The 27367-nt window shown below is 35.6% G+C and overlaps 4 protein-coding genes across 5 annotated transcripts in view; 1 reads left to right on the top strand and 3 right to left on the bottom strand.

Moving 5' to 3' along the window:
• LOC107492686 (uncharacterized) overlaps positions 1 to 509 on the bottom strand; it is a gene marked incomplete in the record, with an annotated part of 1697 nt that extends 1188 nt beyond the window's left edge. Inside the window, 1 exon segment of the mRNA XM_016113738.3 lies at positions 181 to 509. Coding sequence (XP_015969224.1) covers positions 181 to 415 — 235 coding nt within the window.
• A 10542-nt stretch (positions 510 to 11051) lies between these two features.
• On the bottom strand, positions 11052 to 11697 carry LOC107492572 (protein FAR-RED ELONGATED HYPOCOTYL 3-like). Its single transcript, XM_016113612.1, has 2 exons — positions 11621 to 11697; positions 11052 to 11448 (listed from the first exon to the last, which is right to left on the bottom strand). The coding sequence occupies exons 1-2, from the start codon at positions 11695 to 11697 to the stop codon at positions 11052 to 11054; spliced, it is 474 nt and encodes a 157-aa protein (XP_015969098.1).
• Positions 11698 to 21586: 9889 nt separating this feature from the next.
• Positions 21587 to 23518, top strand: LOC107492682 (lycopene beta cyclase, chloroplastic/chromoplastic). The gene is made up of 2 exons (XM_021126493.2): positions 21587 to 21702; positions 21786 to 23518. The coding sequence occupies exon 2, from the start codon at positions 21909 to 21911 to the stop codon at positions 23427 to 23429; it is 1521 nt and encodes a 506-aa protein (XP_020982152.1). The 5' UTR covers positions 21587 to 21702; positions 21786 to 21908; the 3' UTR covers positions 23430 to 23518.
• A 438-nt stretch (positions 23519 to 23956) lies between these two features.
• On the bottom strand, positions 23957 to 26421 carry LOC107492683 (pyrroline-5-carboxylate reductase). Of its 2 annotated transcripts, XM_016113735.3 has the most exons (7): positions 26071 to 26421; positions 25951 to 25999; positions 25769 to 25860; positions 25605 to 25677; positions 25401 to 25521; positions 24914 to 25019; positions 23957 to 24385 (listed from the first exon to the last, which is right to left on the bottom strand). In XM_016113735.3, the coding sequence occupies exons 1-7, from the start codon at positions 26269 to 26271 to the stop codon at positions 24203 to 24205; spliced, it is 825 nt and encodes a 274-aa protein (XP_015969221.1). In that variant the 5' UTR covers positions 26272 to 26421; the 3' UTR covers positions 23957 to 24202. The 2 variants fall into 2 exon arrangements, with proteins under 2 accessions (XP_015969221.1, XP_015969220.1); XM_016113734.3 differs by having other exon boundaries at positions 25769 to 25999; positions 26071 to 26384.
• Between the last annotated feature and the right edge of the window lie 946 nt (positions 26422 to 27367).

Below are 27367 nucleotides of genomic sequence, written 5' to 3' on the forward strand. Positions count from 1 at the left end.
TGTTGAATAATGATTGAACAATAAATACATACGTATATTCAAAACTAACAGCTAAAGTTAAGTAATTTAATTTCAACGTTGCCTGAATTTCATTTAGTTCATCACAGTGAATGAATATTGTTTCAGCTGTTAATAAAAACCCTAAAAAGATGCAAAATCAAACAGAGAGAGAGCACGCACCAGGGTAGTACTTGCCGACGATACGGAGGATGGGATGTCCGTTCTTGTCGGAGCCCTGACGGCGGAGAAACTGCAACTGATCGAGATCGGAGAAGTCTTCGTCGGGGGAGAGGTATTGGGAACAATCGTGCCAGCTGTCCTCTTCTTCTTCATGGTCTTTATGGGATAAGAAGGGTCTGGCGTCAACGGCGAGATCCGACGCCAGAACCACCACCGAGAAATCGTCGCCAGGCATCGCCGCCTTCGTGGGATTGGAGTGTTTGTTGAAGGTTTTGATATGATTTCAATGGACCAAACTGAGTCCGTATAAAATTACACTTTTATCCTCGTAATTTCTCTTCACTATTACTAATGTCATCACAAAAAGATTAAATTAATTATTTTTTTTTTATAGATAACCGGATATTAAGCCCAGAAAATAAAAAAGAAAATTAGATAAAGGTTAACCACCAAGAACGTTCCAAATTATTCAAATGCTGACAAAAATACACTCGAATCTTACTATCGATAAAAATATCTTTAAATAATTTAAAAATACAATAACAATATTCAATAATAAATATATATTTTCAAAAAATACCTTAGAGATTGAATTTTGATGTGATTTTTTGCAAGTATGATTATAAAAATAAGATATTATTATACATAAAAATTGGTGATTTTTCTTTAAGTATATAATTTTTTATAATATTTTTTGTTAACAACCAATAATACTTTTAAAAAATCACAAAACAATATATACATAACAAAAAATCACCAAATTTTAAGAATAATAATATCTCATTTTTATAATCATGCATGCAAAAAATTACATCAAAATTCAATATCTAATGTATTTTTCGAGAAATACATATTTAATATTAGTTTTTTTGCAAGATTATCTAACATTAAATATGTATTTCTCAAAAAATACATTAGAGATTGAATTTTGAAGCAATTTTTTTTAAGCATGATTAAAAAAAAAAATACTATTATTTTAAAATTTGGTGATTTTTCATTAAGTATATTATTTTTTTGTAATTTTTTGTTAACAACTAATAATACTTTTAAAAAATCACAAAAAAATATATATTTAGAAAAAAATCACCAAATTTTAATAATAATAATATCTCATTTTTTTAATTATATTTGTAAAAAATCACATCAAAATTCAATCTCTAAGGCATTTTTTGTAAATATATATTTACTGTTGAGTATTGTTGTTGTGTTTTTAAATTATTTAAAGACATTTTTGTCGATAGTAAAATTTAGGGGCATTTTTATCAGTGTTTGAATAATTCGAGGGTGTTTTTGGTGGTTAACCCTTAGATAAAAATAATTTCGAGGTTACCTGAAGGTGGTTTGGGTCTGAATGCGAAGTCTAGATTCTTTGTGAGCCAGCGTTTGATTTATTTTTATGCCAAGGTGCTGCCGTCCGAATACCTGTAAGAAGGTGAGGGTGGTATCTGCAAAAGTCTTCGATACTTAAGTTAACAAGAATTTTAAGCAGATTTTCAGTATATTAGAATGTGAATATATCTAAAGATTGTCGGTGTATTTATAGTAGAGTTAATAACTATCTTTTTAGAATAGTTTTACCTTTGTTGTTGGTGGATGAACATTCCCTTTATCTTGAGAGTTTGTTGGAATCTATTTTCAAGTAGAGATAGAAATAGTAAAAAAGATTCATGAAGGTAGTTAGTTATTTGGGATAAGTAAAACTAAATTTTTTTGTCGTATTCGACCTTTTAAGTTTTAAGAAGTCGGGTAAACTTAAAGAGGCCATCCTTTTTTTCAATAGATCTTTTATTCTTATTGAGTTTGACTTTATTTCTGGTCAGAATATAAATAAAAATTATCTTAAAAAAATATAATTTCAATAAAATTTGCATGAATCTTTAAACAATATATTTTTATATAAATAATATATTGTCAATAAATCTCTTTTGTTTAAAAAATAACAAATAAATCACTAATCTTTTGTTAAAAACTAATTGAATCATTTTATCAAATTTAATTATAATAAACCTCAAACTTTTGTAAATGGATAATATATTGGTTTCTCTCATGTATGTTGTTAGAAATTAATTCGGTGATCAAATCGGTCAAGCTATGTAAGTTACTCATTGATTCGGTCTTATTTAAATAAAAATATGAAATAATCAAAAATCTAAAATTAAAATTTGAAATACATGTATTCACTAATATTTTAACAACAAATAAGTCTCAAATTTTAAAAATAGCTAATACAAAAATAAACATAAAATTAGTTAGTACTACTCCAATAGTATCTTCATTTGACACGTTAAAAATAATAATCTATAAACTATGTCCAACGAGATTACACACAATAGTATCTTAATTCTAAAAATAATTATGTTTCAGATGATGTTTATAACGAAGTCGTCTTAAAATTCCATAAAAAAATTTTAAATCAACTAAATAACTAACAGCAAAATTAGTTAGAATCGACATAGTAGCAACAATCAACAATCAACAAAAAACTACTGCATATTCATGATCAGCATATACATATTCATAAATTGATTCAGCAATCAACAAAACCTTAGCATATTTATAATTAGCAAAATCACTGCATATTCATATTTATAAACCAATTAAATATTTTCACCACTGTCCTATTCTAATTAGCATCATAAATCAATCAACAGTAAAATTAATAGCAATAACATCAATGAATAAACCACTAAAAAATAATATATAGCATATAAACTATTAGAATAATTGGAAAAAAATAAAATGGTTACCTGTTATTGCTGTTGTTGTAGAGGCAGAATCGATTCCGAAAGGTGGACAATGCACGACAGTGTGCAGGTAGCAACAACCACAGAAGACGAGGGACGAGCAACAACAACTACCCACAGAGACAGAAGAGAGGCGAAGGGAGATGTGGTGAGACGCGAGCAGGAAACAAATTCGAGCATAGACACGAGGAAGGGCGACGAGATGGAGGCTCAGTGATGACATAAGTAGGAAGCAGAACTTTTTTTTTTATATTACAGTGACAATGGTGTTTTTTTTTTAAATGTGGATTGTTAGGGCGTTATTCTCAAATGTGGAATTGCTTAATTAGAGAAGTAGAAATCGGACCGTCCGATTTGTTAGAGGTACAGAAATCGGATCGTCCGATTTGTAGAGGTACAAAAATCAGACCGACAAAGTTGTGTTAAAAAATATTAAAGAATTTGAGGTACAAAAATCGGATCCTCCGATTTATGTACTTTTTCACAATTTTAAAAAATACCAAAATTACAATATTATGATATATCATTCCTTTTACTTTCATATCCAAAAAAAAAGAGATGTAGGAAGCGCAACTTGAGTAGACGCGGAGGCGAAAGACGCGTGAATAGCCGAACTCAGGTGGAGAAAAGAGGGCAGACGCAAACACACGACGCAGAGGATCCAACTGGAGGCGCGACAAAAAGCATGTAGTGACGGTGAATCGAGATGAGCTGCCAGCTCTACTTCTATATCGGGTGTGTGCTGTTAGAGACTAGAAAGAGCTGGAGTTGGGTTAGGGCTCCAGATTTAGCTAGTTTTTTTCCCTAAATTAAAATATCAAAACAACACCGTTTGGCGTAGAAAGGAATAAAAAGACTGAATTGGTCCGAATTTTTCAAATCTACTACTAGTTCACCAATTTTTGAAAAGTTTGTCTGAATTAAACATATTCTCATATATTTTATTCTTGAGAATGTCTTTGGTGGAGAAATTATAATCAAGACCTTGATGGACCAGATAAGAAGATGTCAATTCAATGGCCAGGATTTCATCTATACGGAAGTTCTTGGAAATTATTTTTTTGACCCAAAGCTTGATGAAATTGCATATCGATTTAGCTTGGTCTGGTTTGATTTCAGTTATAAGACCCAGTTCCCCCCCCCCCCCAAAAAAACACCCATAATTGTGATCGATGTTCTAATGGTCATCATTCTCAGTGCAGCGATGAAATGGAGCCGAGATTTGGTGAGCCTTCGGACCAACGGGAAGCCACTTAGGGAGAGTTCCATATGCTCAGCAAAGAAAGTCATTGCCAATGTGAGGGTTCAAGGATGTATGAATGAATGGTGGAGGAGTCTGATGGTCTTCAACAGCAGCGACGACACCTAGTGAGCGTTGTAGATCTTTGAAGGATTCGGAAATGGGTATGCGATGGGAGTTAGGAAACAGGATACATTCGTTTCGAAGACACAGCAACAGGATGATGCTACCATCGCGCGAAATGGTGTTGCTAAGAAGAGGTCCATAAGACAGCGATAACGGACAGTAGCAATGGAGGCAAAAAGGGAGATACAACACTCGCGTGGAGGAGGGGAAATTGGTTGGGGATGGTGGAGATGTTGGTTTCGGGTCAGGTTCTTGTAATGGGCCCAAATCCCTCTCGGGAAAAAAAGTCCTGATACAATTCCATATTTTGATAATGTTACCAAAACCCTCCTCTACAACTAGTCAAGTAGCACGTCTACATGGACATGTATTTGGAAAAGGGTATTGTAGATGGAAATGATTTTATATACAACTGCAACTGATTTTAAGATTAACGTTAATGTGACACTTGGTGTAATGAGTAATATGAATGTCATCACAAGACCTCGTGGACCTACTTACCGGAGCTGCTTGCGCTCAAGACCTCGTGGACACAATCGCAGCTCTGACAGTGCTCTATTTGGTCCCTACTCCTGATATTTTCGGTAACGTCTCTCAACTCTGTGTCCCATCGCATGCGTTGTTTTCGGTCACGTTTTCAACCGCTTTATGACCGAAACCTTTCACATGCATAGGAATTTGTTCTGTCTGAGGACATAGACGACGTACAGCTGATGGACTACTTTCACGAGACATGGCTACCAAGGTCGGACACCCTGAAATACGTAGGCATTAATACAGCGCACAAAGAAAAAAAATATGAGAAAATGAAACAAAAAACAAAAAAATATAAAAAATTTCACTGTTGTCATTCATCCCTGAGCTGAAATGCTAGCTCCTGCCCCCATTCCAAATATATGTCCAAATGAAGGACATCATCCAGGTCACAGAGAAGGATCACTATTACTTGATGGCCGTGGATAGGGGTGTAATCGGTTCGGTTTGGTTCGGTTTTGGACTGAAAACCAACCGAACCGACCTGTTCGGTTCTACAATGATATCAACCGTTCGGTTTGCTGCTGTCTGGACAACCGAAACGAACCGAACCGAATCGATAGCGATTTGGTTCGGTCGGTTTTTTCGGTTTTTTGAAACCTAATAATCAGAATTTAAATTACCATAAAATCAAGTTTAAAACCATCAACGAACTAGAATAACAAGAGTATATCACATCCAAATTCAATACAAATTCAACTTGTTCCAACAATTAAACATAAAACAAAGACAATTAAAAATGTCTAGCAAACAACAACAACAAACACATTTTAAAACATACTAAAAACCTAAACAGCCACTTTAAACCAAATAAAAACCAAGTAGCCACCATGCTTAATCTGAATCTACACGAGACTCATCATTATCTTTTCCGGTTGGTGTAATTTCTACAAAAACAAAACAAATAAATTAATATAAATTATAAACATAAACATATATATAAATTATATGCAGCCATATATATGCAGAACAAAACCACAGCAGCTCATAAGCAATTAACAGAATTTAAAGCCAATCAACAGAAAACTACTAAGACATAAGCAGCTCATACACAACTAGCTAGTTTATTTGCATTATTTAATACTCACTAACTGCCATACATTATTTTGAGATAATTCAACACAAATCTACTATCAAAATTGTTCACACTATTCCTATCAAAATTTAAGTTCTAATAGTTAAACGCTTTCACTTTTTGCTCAATCCACCAAACAAGCATCATTGGATTTCAAAACAACATGATCTAACAATGGATTATATTCTTCCAACAAGCATTGGATAACAACTTCAACACCTTGCACCAAAACTTTTGTTTCTCAACATACATTTAGAAACTTACATAACAATACACCTAGCTAGTTTATTTGCATCATTTAATTTTCACTAACTGCCATACATTATTTTAAGATAATTCAACACAAATCTACTAAGACATAAGCAACTCATACACAGCTCATAAACAAAACCAAAGCAGCTCATAAACAGAACCATAAGTAATTCATTTTTAAAGCCAATCAACAGAATTTACATGACCATACACATTCAGAGACAGCTACCCATATATATGCAAAAAGACACTAAAAGGAAAAACCATTTTATTCAAAGTTTCTAACAAAGTAAACCTTTTCTTTCTCAAGCATTTCTATCCAATCAGACTACACATTTAAAAATACAAGCACATGCCCTTTATAGAATATACAAACTTGAAACTTCTAAGAAACAAGTTCGTTTTCCATGATTATAAATGTCAAAATAAACAAATGTAATAAGAGGGCAAAAGTATTACTTCCCGATGCTAATCCAATAATTTTTGCAAAAACATGGTCTTTCTTTCATTAATCACAAATCAATCCTTCCAATCAAAATCGTATAAATCACAAAACAGACTCCACAAAAAAACGCATGTTCCAACTCTTTATAATTAGAAGGAAAAAGAAGTTCAACCCTAAATCCCTAATACTCACTAATATTATTGCATAAATAAGCCCTTTTATCGCAACTCAAGCAATCCAATCAAACCCTATAAATCACACAAACCTCAACAACCACAGAAGCACTCTTTTCAACCCAGAATTACATATCTGAACCAAAAATAATTAAAAGAAAAACATATTTTGAGATTTTGAAAAAATATATGGTGAATTTGTTGACAATATATACATTAATTACTGTAAAAAAATTATAATCAAGGACAAATTCTAACCTCCGAAGAAGACATTGTTCAGTTGCTTTTTGCAGGAGAGGGCTCAGTGACTGGAGTGCTGCTCGAGTTGGACTGCTCGGCCACTGGCATCTTGCTTGGCCACTAGATGGCTGCTCGACGACGAACTACTCCTCGGCGACGGACTGCTGCTTGGCAAATGGATTCCTGCTCGGCGACAGACTGGATTGGAGTGCTGCTCGGCTTTGGCTTTGCTGCGATGGCGACCCTGCGACGACGACCCTACGACGACGATGAATGAATGACTTCGAGCGATGATAGGCGACTTCCTTGACGACGGACAACACTCTCTGGCTCCCTCAGGCTCTCCTTCTCTCAAGCATGGAGGTCAAAGGTGGAACCGTGGAAGAATGGGAGATAGAAGTGTTTTGTGGGTGACTGGGATTAGGGTTCGTGTGAAAGGAGAAGAAGAAAGCTAGGGTTGTGCCTTTGTGGGCTTGTAGCTGATTGGCCCTTGCCTTTTATACCTAGGTTAAAGGGCAACTTAGTAAAAACACACGCTATTGAACCCTCACTCTTCGGTTCAGTTCGGTTTGATTCGGTTCCAGCAAAAGCAACCGAAACTGAACCGAACCGATCGGTTTAGTTCAAAAAAACAAAAAAAACTGGTTTTTTCAGTTGTTGTAAAATTTGGTTCGGTTCTGCGGTAATTTTCGGTCCGATTCGGTAACTTACACCCCTAGCCGTGGAGGTCTCCAATTGCCAAATTTGGATATTCGATAGCTTCCCAATGATGGACACTCACATGGTGAAGAAATTATGCGGTTAAATCCGTGGTACGTAAACCTTCATCACGTTTTCCTATGTAGTTTTCATCGTCACCATAATACCCCGAGAACTCTAATACTCAGCTTGTGGTGTATGTGTGTTGGGATAGTCCGGTTTTCTGGCGGCGAAGTATTGCATTGGTGGGCCTGATATCTGCTATGATGACTTTGACCTGTGCTCTGGATATGCTTAGTAGTGACTGCCGCTAAAGGTCATTGACCCAGCATAATTCAGTCACACACAAAATTTAGTGATTACCTTTGCCTCCGTTGGGCTTAGGCCGTGTCACGTTTAGTTCAAAAATAGAAGAAAAAAACCCACAACGGGATCGATTTTTGGTCGGGCTGGTGGAGTGATCGGGTAGGGTTTCGGCAATAGGGGAGACCCATACCCCTTAGAAAAAAAAAGGGAAAAATTCATCATTGTCTCTCGTGTTATCTCCGTCCATTTTGCAGGCCGAGGTTTTGGACAGGATCTTCACCACCATGATCCCGGACATCGACGTCCTAGGAAAAAATCTCCCATGTTTGAGTGGAATCTGGACTTTGTCCTAGGGTTCCTGAATCAGAACAACGGGTACGAATTCATTTGTAAGGCATTGACCATAAATTGATATAGTAATATATCCGGGTATTGACAAATAGTTACCCTTTCTATTTTCGGTTGCGGCTGTTGGAAAAAGCTACAAGGACAGGCTGTGGATGCTACTGTGGCTTCAAATGGAGTAGTTGTTCACAACCAACCCTGTTCCATAGAGGAAGGTAATTACTAATCTTCCACCGCGCTATTTGCATGTCAGAACGATTCCGTTGTGCAAATATTTCTTACTAAATTGATCCATGTTTATGATATTTTCTCGTGTTGCAGAGCATAGACCAATTATTCGACAAGATTCGGATTGACACTGCATTGGCCATTATGAACGAGCATTTTAATGCGCTCCGGGATGATATTAGGCAGTGGGCTGAGGTGGATTGGAATAGTCGTAGGGCGATAGCCGCCGTGCTGCCATGACTGTGTTAATTTATTCACTTCGTTTTGAACAAGATGGGCTGTTCATGCCCCCTTTTTGTCAAGGCAAGGGTCCACCGTCACTTTAAAGTGGTAACAAAGCATCGCTGAACAAGACTCCACTTCGATATTATAGCTACTCGGCTAACCTTTTTAATTGTTTTTGATGTCCTGATAATGAACTAAACATTATTTTGTTGCATGCATATGTCCTTGTTAATTTGTAAACTTCATTTTGCACATGATGAGCTGTTCATGCCCCCCTTTTGTCGAGGTAAGGGCCTGTCATCACTTTGGAGTGGTAACAGAGCATCACTGAACAAGACTCCACTTCGATGTTATAGCTACCCGACCATCCTTTTTAAATGTTTTTGACGTCCTCACAATGAACTATTATGAATTTTGTTGCACATATATGCACACTTCATACCATGAGTTGACCTTATTGAAAATATAATGATTGTGATAGGGATGCTAAACTAGCCTGGGTTACCTTTTATTTTCTTATTCATGTGTCTGGCAATGGATTCTGTAATAAACATCACTAGTTTACTGGTCAAGGCAACTTCGTAGCCAATTTCACACAATTCAATTGTTTTGTTTTTTTATTGGGATACAACACCTCAACGAAACCCGAATAGTGCCATAATCTTCAAATCGAACGACCTACGACAGTACAGAGAAAACAAAAAGGGTCATGGACTTACGCGCCCATTTTTGTTTAGTGACCCCTAAACCCCAGCACGAAAACGAACCAACCTAGAAACTTACGCACATTACACGCTAATTGATGTCCCCAACCCCAATGTCCTCCCCTACCGTGCAATTGAATCGCGTAGTGTGCCACTTTATAGGGGTTGCACGACAATCGTGCAGTGTGCCACAATACATTTGTTAAACGCACTCGCTAGATAATGTAAAATGACCCGATATTGTGTAATGTCCGACAACATTCGACATACATGGACGGAAATCACCGGTGTATATGAATGTCATCACAGAGGCCATTTCGTCATTAACATCAAGCAACCAACTAACTCACAACGATATATGTTTCTAGTTTTTATAAAGCAACAATTTCTAGGGATAAGGCTTGCTTCGCAATTGCTTAACCACTTGACTCGTTTTACATCAACATCACGTTTTTAAGTATTCTAACACAACAGCAACTAGTCTTTACAACCCTAAACCCACACATATAGAAGGCACACAGCACAAGCTGCGTTACCTCAGCAACCCCTAGCCTTTGGCGGTATTTGTCTCGCAGTGATTGCTGCTCCCTTGCCAACCTTGTATTCACGTCCAAGTAGTCCTCGAAGAACCGGCAAGACAAGTTCACCAGCTCCCTGCAATCGTCCAGCATCGTCGCGTGCATGCTCATGTAAGTTGCATTTGGAATCTCCCCAACACGTACTCCATCGCTTGCCGCACTCGGCTGCTTTGCCCTCTTTGTCCACTAATCAAGTATGAGACTTCTGGGGATAGCTGTCATGTTCAAATAAACTAGAACCCCAACCATGTGGACACAAGGAAGTCCGAACGACTCCATGCGCTGGCATGAACAGCTGAATTCGTCGTCTTCCTCAGCCCATGACACAACCCATGATATCTGCTTGTAGTACATTGCAACCTCGAACAAAACAAAAGTGCTCGTTCTCTTGGTGGACACAACTCTCACATTGCTGGCTAGCATCAGCACCACCCGAAACAGTTCGAAAACCTCTCTTGTATAAACTGTCGCTGCGGACTGCTCAATGGCTTCGAGTTTTTTTTACTACAGGTACGCCGTATGCAGACCTGTAGTCTGCCACCAATAAGTGCTCCACAAACTCCCTCAGATTGTGCCCATTGTGTATAAATTTCCCAATCTGCATATTCAAAGCCTCGCACCTTGACCTTGTCTTCAATCCTGCGAAGAATTTTCCCCAGATGTGCGCATTGGACCATGAATGCTTCCTTGCATACATGTCAACTATCCACGGGTGGTTCTCTAATCCAAACTCTACCACGCTATCCGTCCATATTCTCTCAAATTCGTCAACCTCTAGATCGCCCATTAAGTATAAACGAAATTTTTGAAAAAAACCGGGCCGTCCAACTCTAGCAGTGGCATTCCTTAACAAGTGCCATCTACACAACCTGTGATGTGCATCGGAAATATATTTACTAACCGCATTCTTCACGGCAAGATCCCCGTCCGTCATGACAGATTTTGGTTGTTTTCCTTTCATTGCCTCAAGAAAAATGACCGCAACAACCACACATAGCTTTCTTCACTCTCGTTGCTCAAGATGGTGCAACCAAACACTACCATCCTCATATGATGGTCCACCCCTGAGAAAATTACCAACGGGCACTTGTATTTGTTACGACCGTACGTTGTGTCAAATCCCAAGACATCCTCGAACACACTGTAGTCATAAGGACTAGTACCATCGCACCAGAAGAGATTTTCCAGCCTTTTCTCACCATCCAGAGAGTACTTCCAGAATATTCCACAATCGGTAGTCCTTGAAGGTTCCAAGAACTTTAACGCGGCCTCAATATCTGTCACGCTTGCCCGCCTTTGCTTCTCTATTGCATTATAGATATCCTTTATCTCGAACCCAACAGTCTCGAATCCCCTGACTGATTGGCAAAGGCTCAGAATATCATCGGCACTCGCAACCTAGCTTTCTTCATTGAATTGATTTGGTGCAAAACACCTTCCTTGACTGCTCTGTGTGATTGCATAGACCCCTAAACCTCGCATCCAGCATGGGATGATTATGGTTATCACAGAATTATTCAACAAACCATTGCCCACTGGTATCATCAACGTGCACCTTAATCCGAGCTTCACACCCGCACCGTGTGATTAGTCGAGGATCCATTTTCCTCTCTCCCCGCTGCATGTGTTCCCATCTCGCTCTCCTTCCCTTGAGCACACGAATATCTGCCAAATGATTTCACCCTCCGTCCCCTACTTTGTTCTGCGACCCACCTTTGACCTCCTCACCGAGAATCTCTTAATGCGACCGTATTCATTATAGTAGTCATACTTTGCTTGCAATTTTATGAACTCCGTCGTTAGGATGTCCTTCGCTGTGAGGGATGAAAATTCAATTGCGCCAAACGACCCTATCCCATCAACAATCCTCACTGATGCTTCTACATCTATGTCCTCATCTGTGGCGAACAAATCCATCGCTTCTGCTTCCTCCACTGTCACGGTTTTGCTGCTCATGCCATCCCCTGCATCCTGCAACAAAAAACATACGGCATGGGTGACAACAAGCGGTGGGTCACATCAACAAAAATCGGTCAACAGAAAAATTCATAAAATGAGTAACACACAACCTGCGGTGCATGGACTCGGTCAAAATTAGATGAAAACTCGTAGTCTCGCTCACAAACCCATTCGTCTGTCACAATTCAAATATCGCACTGAGTGAAAATTGGCATTATCAATCATAGCTACGAACACGCAGCTATATATCACACCCCCTAAAATAATCCCGTACATATGTCGGATCCAACTAAAATCCATTCAAGTATAGCGACCAACCCCAATTTCAACAAACATTTTAATAAGTAACAATTCAAATTCATTCGTGTGCTGCTCTAAACAGCAACCTTCAAACATCAAAAACTTATAACTGTTGGAGACATGGCGGAGGCACGGGCTCCCAATTGAAACCCATTTTTGGAGCATACCTCCACCAACCTCCCCCCGGCATTATCGAAGGGTAAATAACTCAGTAACATCGACAGAACGTACCTGCGAATCTGGTTACCCTGTGTGGTCCATTACCTTCCTTTATGATAAACCTCAAGTCGACCAGATCTCGATCTATGCTTCCGCGCCGTTCAATCAAGCGTTCTCCTCCGCCTTTAAGGGCGGTCTCCGTCCACGTGGTCCAAACAAAGCTTCACAGTAACCCCAATACAACTTACACCTACCTATTAATGGAGTTTAGGACTTTCATTTAATAAAGAATTCTCGTCTCCTCCTTCCATTTTTTTTCTTTTGAAATTCATCCATAACCGTTACTTTTACCTATTTGTGAACCGATCTCATTTTTTTTATTAATTCACTTTATTACCTGACCCGTCAAAGACTAAAAAATACTTTTCTCACAAAAAAAGCTCTTTTGTTCTTTGTATGGTCCAATTTTTTTAACTATGCTCTCATATAAGTTTATATCCAATATGCAAATCCTTTACGAAAATGAAAAATCAAAGAATTATTTGTAATCAAGAGACTAAATTTTTTTAACAATAAAATATTAGTGAAACAGTCACATATTCGTCTTTTTCTCTCATTCTATCTCTTTATCTCTTTATCTCTTTCTTGCACAGACGCTAGAGTGACAGAAGAAAAACAAATAAATGATAAATTTGTAAATTTATGTTTCCGTAAAAGTTGAATTATTAGAAAAATTTAATCCTAACAATTGAATTGAATCTAGAGTCTAGAGTCTAGACTGTTGAAAATTATTGACCAATAAAGTTCTTAAACTACTACTCATTCTAATGTAAATTAAGTATTTTTTTTGGTTTTTATTTATTATATCCTTTACTATTAAATACAAGAGAAAGTTAGTAAAATAAAAATTATAAATAATAATATTTTTACCTTTTTATTTTAATTATTTATATTTTTAATAAATTTTAATAAATATTTTAATAACCGTATATAACTAAAAATAAAGTTAATTTAAAACAAAAGGAATTTGTCACATTCTAAAATGATCTTTTGTCGGGTTTTTTTTTATAGTAGCTTAGATGTTGGTATTTTATATCATAAATAGAAATAAACCTTGTGCTCTGTTTTTTTTTATATACCCTTTTTGCTCATGACATGCATAAAGAAAAAGATGCAATTCTTCTATATATTAATAATTATATTTTGATACTTTAATAATCATTCTACGTACACAATTAAAAGAAATAGTAAATTACCAATATATTAAAGACATACGCAGTCTATTTATAAAACTGAAACTAAAGCAGTATTATATTAAGAAATTATATATAATATTTTAAAAAGTTATCATATATTTTTAATCGTGTAGTTTCCATATTTTTTTTCCATTCACTTTTATTGCATATAAATACATAGTGATGCTAGCATTCTTTTTTCTTCTTTTATTTTGTCTAAAGTAATTAAATGATGATAAATTATGCGAAAATAAATAATATTAACAATATTTATTAAATTTTAATTTAAAAAATAATCATAAAATTTACGGTAAGAGATGTTATATGTGCTAATTTATTCCTTTGAGAAGAATTACTATTATTTTTAAAAAATTTAAATTCAATTTAGCATGAGAAGATAGAAGAAAAATTCAAACAAGAGAATAACAATTTAACATATTTATGATCTTACAAAATTCTCAACAAATTTTTTTTTTAATTATGTCCGTTTCCTAAAATTTACCATTTATATTATTAAAATTTTAACCAAATCATCAAGATATGAGAAAAAAAATTTAATAAGAGAATATCAATTTAGAAGTCTTTTGAAAAAATATATACTTTTTATTAAGCGTTTAAGTTTGTAATTCAAAGTGCGTATTATTTTTTTGAAAATTATATTACACTTAGGTATTTATTTGAAATTAAATCATATTAAATTCACAAATCATGAGTTATTCGTACAATTATTTTATACTTTATTCATTCGATTTTAAATTTATAGTCTTTTATAAATATGAAACTAGAGATATCAATGGAGTGGGGCGAGGTGAGGGTGGAGGATGTCTCTCTACTCCCCATCTTCGTCCCTAGAATTAATTTCCATTTCTGTTCCGTTTTTCATCATGAGAGATAATTGTCTATTTGTCTTTGTTCCTATTTTCTGCGTTATCTGTATTTTTTGCAGGGCCCTATTTTCCATCTCCTTATGTTAATATTCATAAGGAAATTATAGTAAAAAATATAAAAAAAAACAACTATAAAATATTATTATAAATACACAAATATATCTTATCCAAAATTATAAGTCCAGAAAATACAACATAACAAATTATAGTCCATAAAATAAAATCTTAAAATACAACTTTTATTTAAAAAAATAAAATAAAATTTTTAACATCAAATATTCTTTCATTGTCATTATATAACTTATAACAAATATCTCTATATTTTCTGTTATAAATTATAACAACACAAACATAAATATGTTAACATACACTATAATCAAGAATTTTACTCAGAGGTAAATTTTAAACAAAAGAATGTTGAATGGATAGAAAACAGACTTGTCAAGTGAAACTGATGATGGAAAGCATAGATGTATTTCGCAAATGCTGTATAATTTCAGGAGGGGTTTATAACGTTAATGAAGAATATGGGGGAGATATGTATTTAATTTGAATATTACAAATTTATTATCTTGGTTTATGTGTTTCTTTTTCCATTGGCTTTACAGCAAAGAAGTGTAATATAAATCAACATACTTTACTTAACATAAAATCTTACCCCTTTTTTTTCTTTAAAATTACTTGCTGCTTTTTTAAAATAGTTTTAGAATATATTTTTGCTTTTTGTCTCATAATAAGTCAAGAGACATTTTCTTGTTGTCTCGTAATCGGTTAAGAGATATTTTTCAATTTTATCTCCAGTGCAACAGAAACAGAGTAGGAGTAGAAGAGAAAGAGAGAATCACACCCAGAAGTATCCTAATTCAGCTGCTAAGGGCAATACAATCTACATCCAATTTTCATCACAACAGTAACAGAATTTCACTATAATCATCTGATTACATATACAAATTCTTCTCTAGAAATTACCTATTCCTATCTGGAACAAGTCCAAACCTACCAAGCTTTCAACCACAAAGTGCTAATACAACTTGTAAGGAAATTTTCACAGAATCATGAAACACAACACAGATGTACAAATGAACTTTTAGACATTTATGACTTTTTTTTTAATTTTGATTTCTCTGCCTTTTTCCTCTCACTGACTTTTTCTTACAAACCTCACTCTATTTGTCTTTTACCATGAGACTCAGGTAGACAGAACTAAAGAAAAGAAACAAAATGAAACCCATTCAAGGAGAAGAACTCTGTTAGCTTAGGGTAGCTATGAGAACTCTGTGCTTACTCTCCTTGTCTCAACCCTTGGCCGTTCACCCTTATTATAGAAGGGAAAGTTTCCAAAGTTGAAACCGGTTCAACCAAGCCACCAATATCTTCTCCAACACATTGCCGGTTCGGACAGAGAAGAGAGAGAGGGAAAACCGAAAGCAAATCAACATGCATGTACCTCTCTCTCATCCCTTTTCATCAAGCTTCATCAATTTGATCCTTTCATCTTAACTTTGACTCCAAGAATGAATTCTGACCCTTGATGAATATTTGATCCTTGACAGCTCCTTCCTTTTCATATTTGCTTCTTCCTCCACGTAGCTCCAGTAGCCACCTTCTGTCTTGGATGAACAAAAATGGAAATGAGCTTTAGCCATAGAGATTTTCCTCTCTGACTGAGACCGATCCTTTACATTTTTTACATGAAGATCTTGAAGCATCTACTTGAAGTCTTCCCCCCAAAGGCACAGATTTTAGCCACGTCATGCTTTAGATATTCCTTTTGCAAAGGCCATCATCAACCTAATCTTTTGCTTCTTCCATTAGCCTTACTGTTACTTTTTTCTGATAATTTCTATCTTCTTCTTTCGTGTTGACATGACCGAAAGAGAGAGAGAAGAGAGAAGAAAGAAGAGACTTTGGAAGCAATGAATGAAATTAAAACAAATTAATTCCCACTTCTATTTTTCTGTGCATAAAATAACGTGTGCAGCATTTAATGCAGTCAAATCAATTTAAATTTTTTCTTTCAGTTACCATTGCATGCATTCAATTTAATTAAACTTTGAATTCCACCAAAAAAGAGAATGGGTAACCGAATGGAGCACGCTCCAATTCGTTACTTTCTTCTTCAATTTCAGACCAACAAATTGTTAGAACAAAAGGAAGCATTATTTTGGGCTATTCACATTTTTCATGGCCCAATTCATCTTTCTATCCAATTAAATAATTCAACCACAAAGTATGGAAAATTTTTGCACCACGGGTCCACGGCTGATCACAAATTCATCATATTGGGCTTATATTGTCTTTAGACCTAACATAAAAATTCATTTATTTTTTTTCACACTAACAAACCCATTAAACAAATAATTGGAAGCAAATATTAAATTAATAATTTTTTTAATTAATTTTTTTAATTATATTTAATCATCATAAAAATTTCAAGTTTTTTAAACTCAACAATAACATACATTATATTGCTAATATTATGTTACAGGCACAAAAATATTTAAGTAATTTAATATATTCGGAATCGTGAAAAATATATACGAGAACAGGAACAAAAATTTTTGTTTGGTATCCACATCTACTTCGAAAAATTTTTGTCTCCCATTCCTGTCTTTATAGAAAAAATTATCCGCCATCAAAACTACATTCGAGGCGGTCTCTGTCCACCTTCTGCAGATTTTTGACATTCCTATATGAGACATTTTTTTTTCTTAATTGCATTCATCATATTATTCTTAGTTTATTTATTTATATAAATAATAAATGATAATAATTATCTAATAGTTGTGAGCAATAGTAGTTCCTGATTGCATTATTTCATATTATTCTTTGGCTTCAACGGAGTAGTTGTGAGCATTAGTGGAATTACTGGAATACAATGATGTTCATCTTTGGTTGTAAAGTAGCAGGATTACCCTTGAATCCAACTCCAATGTTTTCTTTTTTCACCATGGATGACTAATTTTAAGGTTCAAATGAGTGTAACCTTTGATTGTGATTAGGAAAAGTTTTGATATATGAAAAAATGGATATTGTCACTCTTATTTTAATAATATTATTAATTGTTCATAAAAATTCATGTAATATATCATAATATTTATATATAGATATTATAGAAAATAAAGTGAAATGATTATTTTTTGGATAGGTATAATATAAGTATTTTTTAATATGACTACGTTATGATAATTATAGTATTTTAAATAATATTTTTTAAAAAGTGTTGTTTAAAATTAAACATTATCAAAATATAAAAAATGTGATTTTAATTTTAGGATAATTTACGTAATTAAATTGTTTGCTTTCCAATTTTATCCATTTACAGTTTTTTAAAATAGGAGACGTAGATACATTGTTTCACATATCTATAAAAACCGCTACTTGCAGTAGCGGTTTATAGATACACATAATTCGCTATAGGCAGCCGCGGATTACGTGAGGGAATCTGAACACAGAAACTGCTAGAGGCTGTCGCAGTTTTTGTTGAGGATGGGTTGTGCATAAACCGCTACTGGCAGTAGCAGTTTACGCGTATAGGGAAGCGTGCGTAAACTGCTGGATGCAGCAGCGGTTTACGTGTAGTGTGGGTCAGCGTGTGTGCCTATATAAACCCTTGAAAGGCCAAAGGTGAGGAAGAGTGTTGTTTATCACAAATGGAGGGTGAGAAAAGTTTTGTGGCTCTAGTTCATTGCTTTGGAAAAATTCAAAAGAGCAAAAGGCATGGTGTGAAATTTATAGATAGAGAATCGCTCAGTATTTTTATTCGGTCGTCGAGTACGTTGGCAGAGATTAAGCTCATCATATTACGAAAGCTCAGTGTGTGTAGTTCGAAGTGGGTAAAAAAGTTGTTTTATAAGATTTCCATCGCCATTGTGTCAACTGGTGTGAGATATGAGACCTTTGTGATAGGGTCCGATGAAGACCTGCAGGTGTTGTTTCACTGCAGGCGGAGTTTTTCGGAAGTTAGAATACCCAAACTGCTTGCGAAGTTGGAAGATGGCGTCGACAGCTCCGGGGCATCGGCGCCAAATCCTCAGTCAACGACGATAGGTGGTGCCTCGACATCGATGCCTGTGGTAGCAGCAGCAGTTCTGGTTCCTGATTCTCAACACGTTGCGGTTGTTCATGCCGGTGTCCCTCCTGGTGATCCTGATTTTCATTTTGAGGTCGGATCGGATCGAGTTGAGAATGCGATGCGGGACGATGATTTGGATGACGAGCCGGTTGCTATTGGTGGGAAAAGTGATGATGATATTCCAAGCGGTACACCTACACCACATGGAGGTTTTGGTTCTGAAACACAGCAGTATCCTCCGCACCTGTCATCGTTGAACTTGGAAGCCGTCGGCCAACACCAGAATGTAGAGCCAACCTTCGCCGGCCAGGGTATGCATGATGGGAATGCTTTGACTGAATTTTAGGTTGGCCAGTCGTTTCAGAGTAAGGAGGAAGCTCTGCTTAGTGTAAAAGATTACAGCATTCAACGTGGAACTGAGTACAGAGTTATGGAGTCTGACAATCTGAAATACCAAGGCAGATGCAAGGAGTTTGGTAACAGGTGCACGTGGTTGATTCGTATCACGTTGCGAAAGGCATATGAAAGGTGTGCGTCTCAAGACGCCACCTCTCAATGAACGCACTGACCAAGGGCTCGTCCAACCAGAACATGTCTAAGTGGTACAATCCATCCCTCTCTAAATACGGGATGATCCTGTCATACATGGGCATGTTTTGTTGCTGTCTCACACTATAGATACACCTAGTATTCTAGAGACACAACACAAAAGACATACCGTAAACAGTTAAATTCTGCTATCAACAACAAATTCTCCCATCTAATAACAACAAATCCCTTATAGCATGACGAAACAAAGACACAAATTAAACAACTAAACAATTAAACTAGTAACCTATTAGTCAATCGTCAAATCAAAATGCGAAAAACTTGTTTTTGGGCCTAACACGAAAAAAGGTTACACAATTTAAAGAAGTCCTTCCACGAAAATTGATTTAACACAAATAACACTGTAATAATAAAAATATTCCTTACAAAATACAATATTAGGAAACTAACTGAACAAAAATTGCTATACAAACCGATTCCTATCTACAACCTCAGTACATTCTACATCCTAACATGCAATGCCAAATTCCAAAATAAAGGGTTAAACTATAAATTCTACTTCCTCTACCTAACAAACCATTTTTCTAATTAATAAATACCAAGTCCTAAAAAAAATTAAATGCTAATACTAAAAAAATTGCTAATGCTAAAAAAAATATAACATATAACTAACCTCGTCAGCAATGGCACCGACAACATGGGCAACGCCATTCAGTCGGTACAGGCTCCGTTCTTCTGTCATGGTATCTAACTAGAGGTCGCACTTGGATTCTTCGATCCCACTCTCTAGTTACTCTGTCCTCTCTCTAGAAAAATACAAGATCCATTCCAAATGAAAAATCTGCTGCTGCTTACCACGGTTTATATAGGCACACACACCACGTAAATCACTACTACCTCCAGCGATTTATGCATGCTTCCCCATATGCATAAACTTCTACTGTCAGTAGCAGTTTGTGTACAACCCAGCCTCAACAGAAATCGCAACAGCCTCTAACGGTTTCTATATTCATATTCCCTCACATAATCCGCAGTTGCCTATAGCAGATTACGTGTATCTATAAACTGCTACTGCCAATAGCAATTTCTATAAATATATGAAACAATGTATTTACATCTCTTATTTTAAAAAGTTATAAATGGTTAAAATTGGAGAACAAACAATTTAATTACATAAATTACCCTTTTAACAATATTTATATAATTATCATAATCATCATAGTATAGTACTGGAATCTACTTTAATATAATATATCTTGTATTAATGGTGATCCATGAAAACGACAAATTGAGGGGGTCATCGTAAGTATGCAGCATGCACTATACACACATGAATTCAACACCAACAATAACGGTGCATCACCACAATGACACCAAAGAGAATGGTGCAATATCTTCTCTTTTTTTATTGTAATTATTGATGGGTATGAATGCTAGGCAAATTAATTAGTCCTGCAAAATATAAAATTTTTGCCGTCACAAAAATAAATATAAAATTTCTCTCTGAAAATATTATGAATTCTAATTTTTAATCTTTATTAAAAACGCTTTTTAAGTTTAGGTTTAGACTAGACTTTTGAAAATGTTTTATTTCAAAAATCTCTCAAAATTATAATAATTTAGCCTAAACTATTCAAGGATTGAACTTATTTTTTTGTGGACATTTTGGTCTCGGTTGAAACAAACTTTTTATAGGAAATAAAACCAAGTATTATGAAATAACATATTTTAGATTTGTTAATATCATATACATTTGATAAATAAAAATATAAATGAACGTCTATTAATAAAGTAAGAGTTATATATACTTATATTCGACTATGCAGTAACAAAATAAAAAAAAATCTTAATGTTAATTTTTTTGGATTTATTTTTAAAACAAAAATACAGATATAATAGTCACACAAATTACGTTTGGTCGTAAAAATAGGAATAAAACCGCAAAATTTTTCTATAAAAAAATATTCATCTCTATTCCTTATCTTTGCCCTTCACCTCTATAATTTCTGCAATCTAACTAACCGCAACCAATAAAAAATAATAAATATTATGTGAAAATTCTATTTGAAATTGATAGTTAAGAATTGTTAAATAAAAATTTAGTCAAATCAGTCTAATTATCTAACGGTTCTCAGCTATCAACTTCATGTAAAATCAATTGCACATGAATTTCCACCTAATATACAATTGTTTTTATATAAAATTAATAATTAAAAAGTTTAAATATTATTTTATTTAAATATATTAAATTATTTAATTTTTATTAAAAAAAACACAAAAAATAAAACAATAAATAAATAAAATTAGATATAGATGCACGATGGTTTGTCGCGGACAAGTGGTGTCTGTTGGCCACACGAGGTTTACCATTACCAAAGCCACTCTCTTTCCTCTTTGTTCGTGGTGTTCCTTTTCCTCTTCTCTCTCTCCTCTCCATGCCTATGGTAAGTCTTCAACTCTACCTTCCTCCTTATAACCCCATTCTCTCACACTCCCCCAACTACTAAACTTTCTTCTTTTGCTCCAGCATATTCACTACTTTGGTCTTGTAACTCTGCCAATTCCAACACTTTTTAGGATCATTCTTCTTGGTGTTTTGAGTAATTTTGTCTTTTTTGGAGATTAACTAAGGATAGACATTGAGAGAACTATGGATACTTTGCTCAAAACACCTAACAAGCTTGAATTCTTGCACCCACTACACGGTTATTCTGAAAAGCTCGGAACTTTAGCCCCTTCTAAGTTGCAATTTGGATTTGGTTCTAAGAAGCAGCCACTTGTGAAGTGGGGTAAGTGCGGTGGTGGTGGTGGTGGTTTGAGGGCTAGTAGCAGTGCCCTTCTTGAACTTGTTCCTGAGATCAAGAAAGAGAATCTTGATTTTGAGCTTCCCTTGTATGATTCCTCAAAGGGTGCTGTGGTGGACCTTGCTGTTGTGGGAGGAGGACCGGCAGGGCTCGCCGTGGCGCAGCAGGTTTCTGAGGCAGGGCTCTCTGTTTGTGCCATTGACCCTAACCCTAGGTTGATTTGGCCCAACAATTACGGCGTTTGGGTCGATGAATTCGAGGCCATGGACTTGCTTGATTGCCTTGACACCACTTGGTCTGGTGCTGTTGTCTACATTGATGACAACAAGAAGAAGGATCTTGATAGGCCTTATGGCAGGGTCAATAGGAAGCAATTGAAGTCAAAGATGATGCAGAAATGCATATCAAATGGTGTTAAGTTCCACCAAGCTAAAGTCATCAAGGTTATTCATGAGGATGCCAAATCTTTGTTGATTTGTAATGATGGTGTCACGGTTCAGGCTACCGTGGTTCTTGATGCAACTGGCTTTTCCAGATGCCTTGTTCAGTATGATAAACCTTATAATCCCGGTTACCAGGTTGCTTATGGAATCTTGGCTGAGGTTGATGAACATCCATTTGATGTGGATAAAATGCTTTTCATGGATTGGAGAGATTCCCATCTGGATGGGGACATGGTGCTGAAGGAAAGGAATAGCAGAATTCCCACCTTCCTATATGCCATGCCCTTTTCATCCAATCGGATATTTCTTGAAGAAACCTCTCTTGTTGCGCGGCCAGGGTTACGTATGGATGATATACAGGAAAGAATGGTTGCAAGGTTGAAACACTTGGGAATTAGAGTGAAGAGCATTGAAGAAGATGAGCACTGTGTCATTCCCATGGGTGGTCCCCTCCCAGTTCTCCCCCAAAGAGTTGTTGGAATCGGCGGGACTGCAGGGATGGTGCATCCTTCAACTGGGTATATGGTAGCAAGGACTCTCGCCGCAGCTCCCATTGTTGCTAATGCCATTGTGCAAAGTCTTGGTTCCGACAGAGGTCTTTTGGGAGCCGATATATCCTCCCGAGTGTGGAAAGATTTATGGCCGATCCAGAGGCGGCGGCAGAGGGAGTTCTTCTGCTTTGGTATGGACATCTTGCTCAAGCTTGATTTACCAGGAACAAGGAGATTTTTCGATGCATTTTTCGATCTAGAACCTCGTTACTGGCATGGATTCTTGTCATCGAGATTGTTTCTCCCTGAACTCTTTTTTTTTGGGCTCTCTCTATTTTCCTATGCTTCCAATACATCTAGATTAGAGATTATGGCAAAGGGGACTCTTCCTTTGGCAAACATGATCAACAACTTGTTAAAAGATACAGAATAAGATGACTTTCTACTAATCTGTTGTATCCTGCAGATGTTGTATACTACTTCCGCCTATAGTTTACGTCTGATTTTATAAATTTATAATAATATTGGTTTGATTCGTGTTACTAAAACAGGAGTGCTCAATATGGAACCCTGATGTTAGTCCTACTAATTCAATTTCATGGCATTTTTTCAATTAGTGGTTTTGGTCTGACTTATAAACCTCACTTATGCAAGTTAAGCCACCATCTGAAAAGGGTACAAGGATTTTACTTCTCAATTCTCAACTTGGCCCCTCTTCCTTTATTTCTCATCAACCATGATTAGAAACTATGATAAGTAAAAATGTCCGTTATAACACTCAATGCAATTCAAGAGTGGTAACTAATCGTCCACTAAGATTAAAGTAATTTTCTCGAAGAGTGAAGTTCATAGCAAAGGGTACGTTAACATTTACATAATAATGAAACAATTTTATTTCCACTGAAAATATAAAAGGATGTCAAGTTTGGCTTCGGAATGCTTACGGTCGCAACTCATTGATTCAATGGCAAAAGCTATTCTACTCCTCTTATTGTAATGTATCATTGTAGCAACATCAATATTCATAATACTGAAAGGAAATGATGAGGATGCTATGCAAGTTGGCCAAATCCTTTCATAACTTGCACCATTCTAGAAAGTGGCAAAGAACATGATAATTTGTTTCTTGGCCAATATACCGGAAAGCTTACTCATATGTCATATCTCAAAAAGTCCTAACTATGTCAAACCCCTCGTACCTACAATTTAGGCAAGCTCTCGGCTGCGCTTAGCAGCAGCAACAACAGCATTCATTAGTGTTCCACGGAAACCACCTTTTTCCAACTCATGAACGCCAGAAATTGTTGTCCCAGCAGGCGAAGTGACATCATCTTTGAGCTGTCCTGGGTGCTTCCCAGTACCAGTGACCATTGATGCTGCTCCCAATACCTGGAAAACACATGCGCACACAATGATGGAAACAAACTACCGGAATATGTCTTTCAAACTAGTTTGGCTTCCTATGGTTGTCTGAATGATGCTAATATAAACTAGCAGGTTGCAGTTGATTTGACAGTTTACAAGCCCAAACTGACCAGTAACAACGGTAGCATAGATGACACGTTACATTCATCAAACCCCTGATTCATTGTTAGAGACCCTTTATCTATATAACAGACTAAGTTCAGTTGATTCTGCATATATACAATACAACTAACAATAATAGTAACCCAGAAAATGTTACACTAAACCATTTCCTTATTAGTTATCTAAACCATCATGAATCCCAATCCTAGCAAAATGGGTTAAGACCTTGTTATAGAAAAGTGAAATAATTTTATTCCTCATCCAACATAATGGGTTAAGACCAAGTGAGAGTAAAATATATAGTATATTCTAAAAACTTGGAAGAGCTAAACTATGAATTCCATTATTTAGGGGTCAAACTGTCAAAGGATAGTAATTCACTTTACTTACAGTCTGTGAAGCTAGTTTCAATGCAAGATCACGTGGTAGACCAGCTGCTACTCCTCCGTCAGCCAAAGCCTCTATTGCTAAATAAATATAAGCAGGACCGCTGCCACTGAAAAATTTAAGGGAGGATATTCAATAAAGAAATCAAAATTGGTTTCCGAATTGACATATCGGCAGAGACAATATATATGCTTGTCTGGCTTAGTAGTTAGGTAAGTGTTGGGTAGGGAATCAATTAACAATTTTTGTTATTTGGATTAAAATTAAAGTATTATATAGAGAAGATAAGGAGCCATGGTCTTAGGATAAAGGCCTGAATTCAATTGATACACGCATCCCTAAAAACTGAATAGTGATCACCAAACAGAGTATTCAGGTTCCAGACACTAAGAAAATCGTATTCTTTCAAAGATAACATGAAATTTCTTGTAGATTTCTAGTAACATAATATCGAAATCTTATATCATACAAGAAAATGGGATGTACATACCTCAGACCAGTTACAGCATCAAAATACTTTTCATCAGCTTTCCATATTTTGCCAATTGATCCAAATAATTTGGCTATAAGATTTGCATCTTCTTCTGTTGCTGCTCCCCCCAAGCTCATAACTGTCAAAGTTTAACTTGTAGTTCAGTAAGTCAAACAAGGTAAGAAAAAGAAAAGAGAAGAAAAGAGGAAATGGTGTTAATACCTGATGCTGCTTCGCCAACAGCAGCAGGTGTATTAGGCATTACCCTAATGAATCTGTTGTGGCCAGCCCATTCCTACATTTCATGAATTATGCAACCTTATTTATTAGATCAGCAATAAAACTTTGAAATTAAAATCAGAAAAGAGATGAAAGCATTGGGAAACCTGAAGATCATGGAGCTTGACTCCAGCAGCAACGGAAACCAATAGCTTGTTCTTTGTGAGAAGCGGGTTCAATTTCAAGACCACATCCTTGACTGCAGCAACAGGAGGAGAAAATGGAGTGAAAATGCAGTTGAAGGCGGCGGTAATTAGAAAGAGAGAGTGTGAATGATTGATGACAATACCTACTTGAGGTTTGACCGAGAAAATGACGACGTTGCTCTCTCTCACGACCTGCAGCAGCGACGAATTAGGAAAGCAGAAAGAATGAAATACGGAAAGAAGAAGAAGAAGAGAGTACGAACGTCGTCGTTGGAGGAGAGAAGGGAGACGCCGAAGGATTGGAAGGCGTCGCCGCGAGAGGAGTTGGAGTGAGAGGCGGTGAAGATGCGGGAAGCGGGGATGACGCCGGAGCGGACGGCGCCTCTGGCGATGCTCTCGGCCATTTTGCCGGCGCCGATGAATCCGAGCTTATAGGTGTCCGCGGGGATCGGAACGATATCCATTCTCTGGGTGTGTGTGTGACGCGTTTGAGGCAGTGAGTGAGTATTAAAAATTTAAAATAGAGTTCGGCCACTCTTCTTGTTCCAGTTGGTTCATGCACTCCCTCACACCCTCACTCACTCCCTCCCCTTTTTTTGTCTTTTAATTACGTTGGCAGAAGGATACGGAATCAAAATAATATTTAGAAAAATTGTTAGAAGACTATTATAATTAATTACTTATTATTATTATTTTTAATTTTTTTTGGTTTATTAATTGAATAATATATTTTAATTTATATTTTTAAATATTAATAGTTAAGTAATGATTAAAAATAATATATTTTAATAATTCTTTAGTACTTCTAATTAAGAAATTTATCAATACTTTAATTAAAGTAATAAATAATTATGGATTGAATTAGTATTTAATTTATTAATATGTTTAAATAAGTTGGCTCAAATCCAACAAAAAAAAATTTTAGTTTAAGTTGCGAGTAAACACGTGCTTTTTTAACTTTTGAATAGTACAAATGGTTCTTTTTCTTCTATCAAAATCGTGCTTTTTCAACTTTTGAATAGTACAAATGGTTCTTTTTTTTTTCGATTAAAATCGCAACGCTCAAAGTTCAAACAATGATCAAAATCTCTAAAAACCTCTCAAAATCGTCACAAAAAATGAAGGAAGTTTTAAAGCTGAATTCAAAAAGAATTACGAGAAAATGAAATAAGAAGATGAAGAAGAAGAAGAAGCAATAGAAAATGAGGAGGAGGAAGAGAAAAAGTTCTGAATTATGTATAATTTATCAGTAAAAATTCACTCAAAATTCTTAAACAATACAGATAAATGTTTTAGTTTTACACCAAAATTTGCTACAACTACACAAATATATTTTCTTTAATGTTGCATTTTTTCTTCTTCTTTTTTTTTCATACAATATTTAGAATAAAAAGTAAAATGATAAAAAAATATAATTATAGAATTTTGATAATAAAAATAAAAAAATAAGTTGTTTCTTTTGTTAAAAAAAATATAAAATATTTTAATTCAATGTTCCAAAACTCTTAATTTATGTCTCACCACCAAATATAATTTTGTATCTTTTTGTCAATCTCTCAA

The sequence above is a fragment of the Arachis duranensis genome, chromosome 6 (genome assembly GCF_000817695.3).
Source record: "Arachis duranensis cultivar V14167 chromosome 6, aradu.V14167.gnm2.J7QH, whole genome shotgun sequence".
Classification (NCBI taxonomy): Eukaryota; Viridiplantae; Streptophyta; class Magnoliopsida; order Fabales; family Fabaceae; genus Arachis; species Arachis duranensis.

Excerpts from the sequence above, each read along its gene's own strand:
- LOC107492683 (XM_016113734.3), bottom strand. The coding sequence starts at position 26,271 with ATGGATATCGTTCCGATCCCCGCGGACACCTATAAGCTCGGATTCATC. Across the intron at positions 25,678-25,768 it reads TCAAGCTCCATGATCTTCAG|GAATGGGCTGGCCACAACAG; the intron begins GTTTCCCAATGC and ends CATGAAATGTAG. Across the intron at positions 25,020-25,400 it reads GATGCTGTAACTGGTCTGAG|TGGCAGCGGTCCTGCTTATA; the intron begins GTATGTACATCC and ends TAAATTTTTCAG.
- LOC107492572 (XM_016113612.1), bottom strand. The coding sequence starts at position 11,697 with ATGGATCCTCGACTAATCACACGGTGCGGGTGTGAAGCTCGGATTAAG. Across the intron at positions 11,449-11,620 it reads GATGATACCAGTGGGCAATG|GGGATTCGAGACTGTTGGGT; the intron begins GTTTGTTGAATA and ends CCAATCAGTCAG.
- LOC107492682 (XM_021126493.2), top strand. The coding sequence starts at position 21,909 with ATGGATACTTTGCTCAAAACACCTAACAAGCTTGAATTCTTGCACCCA.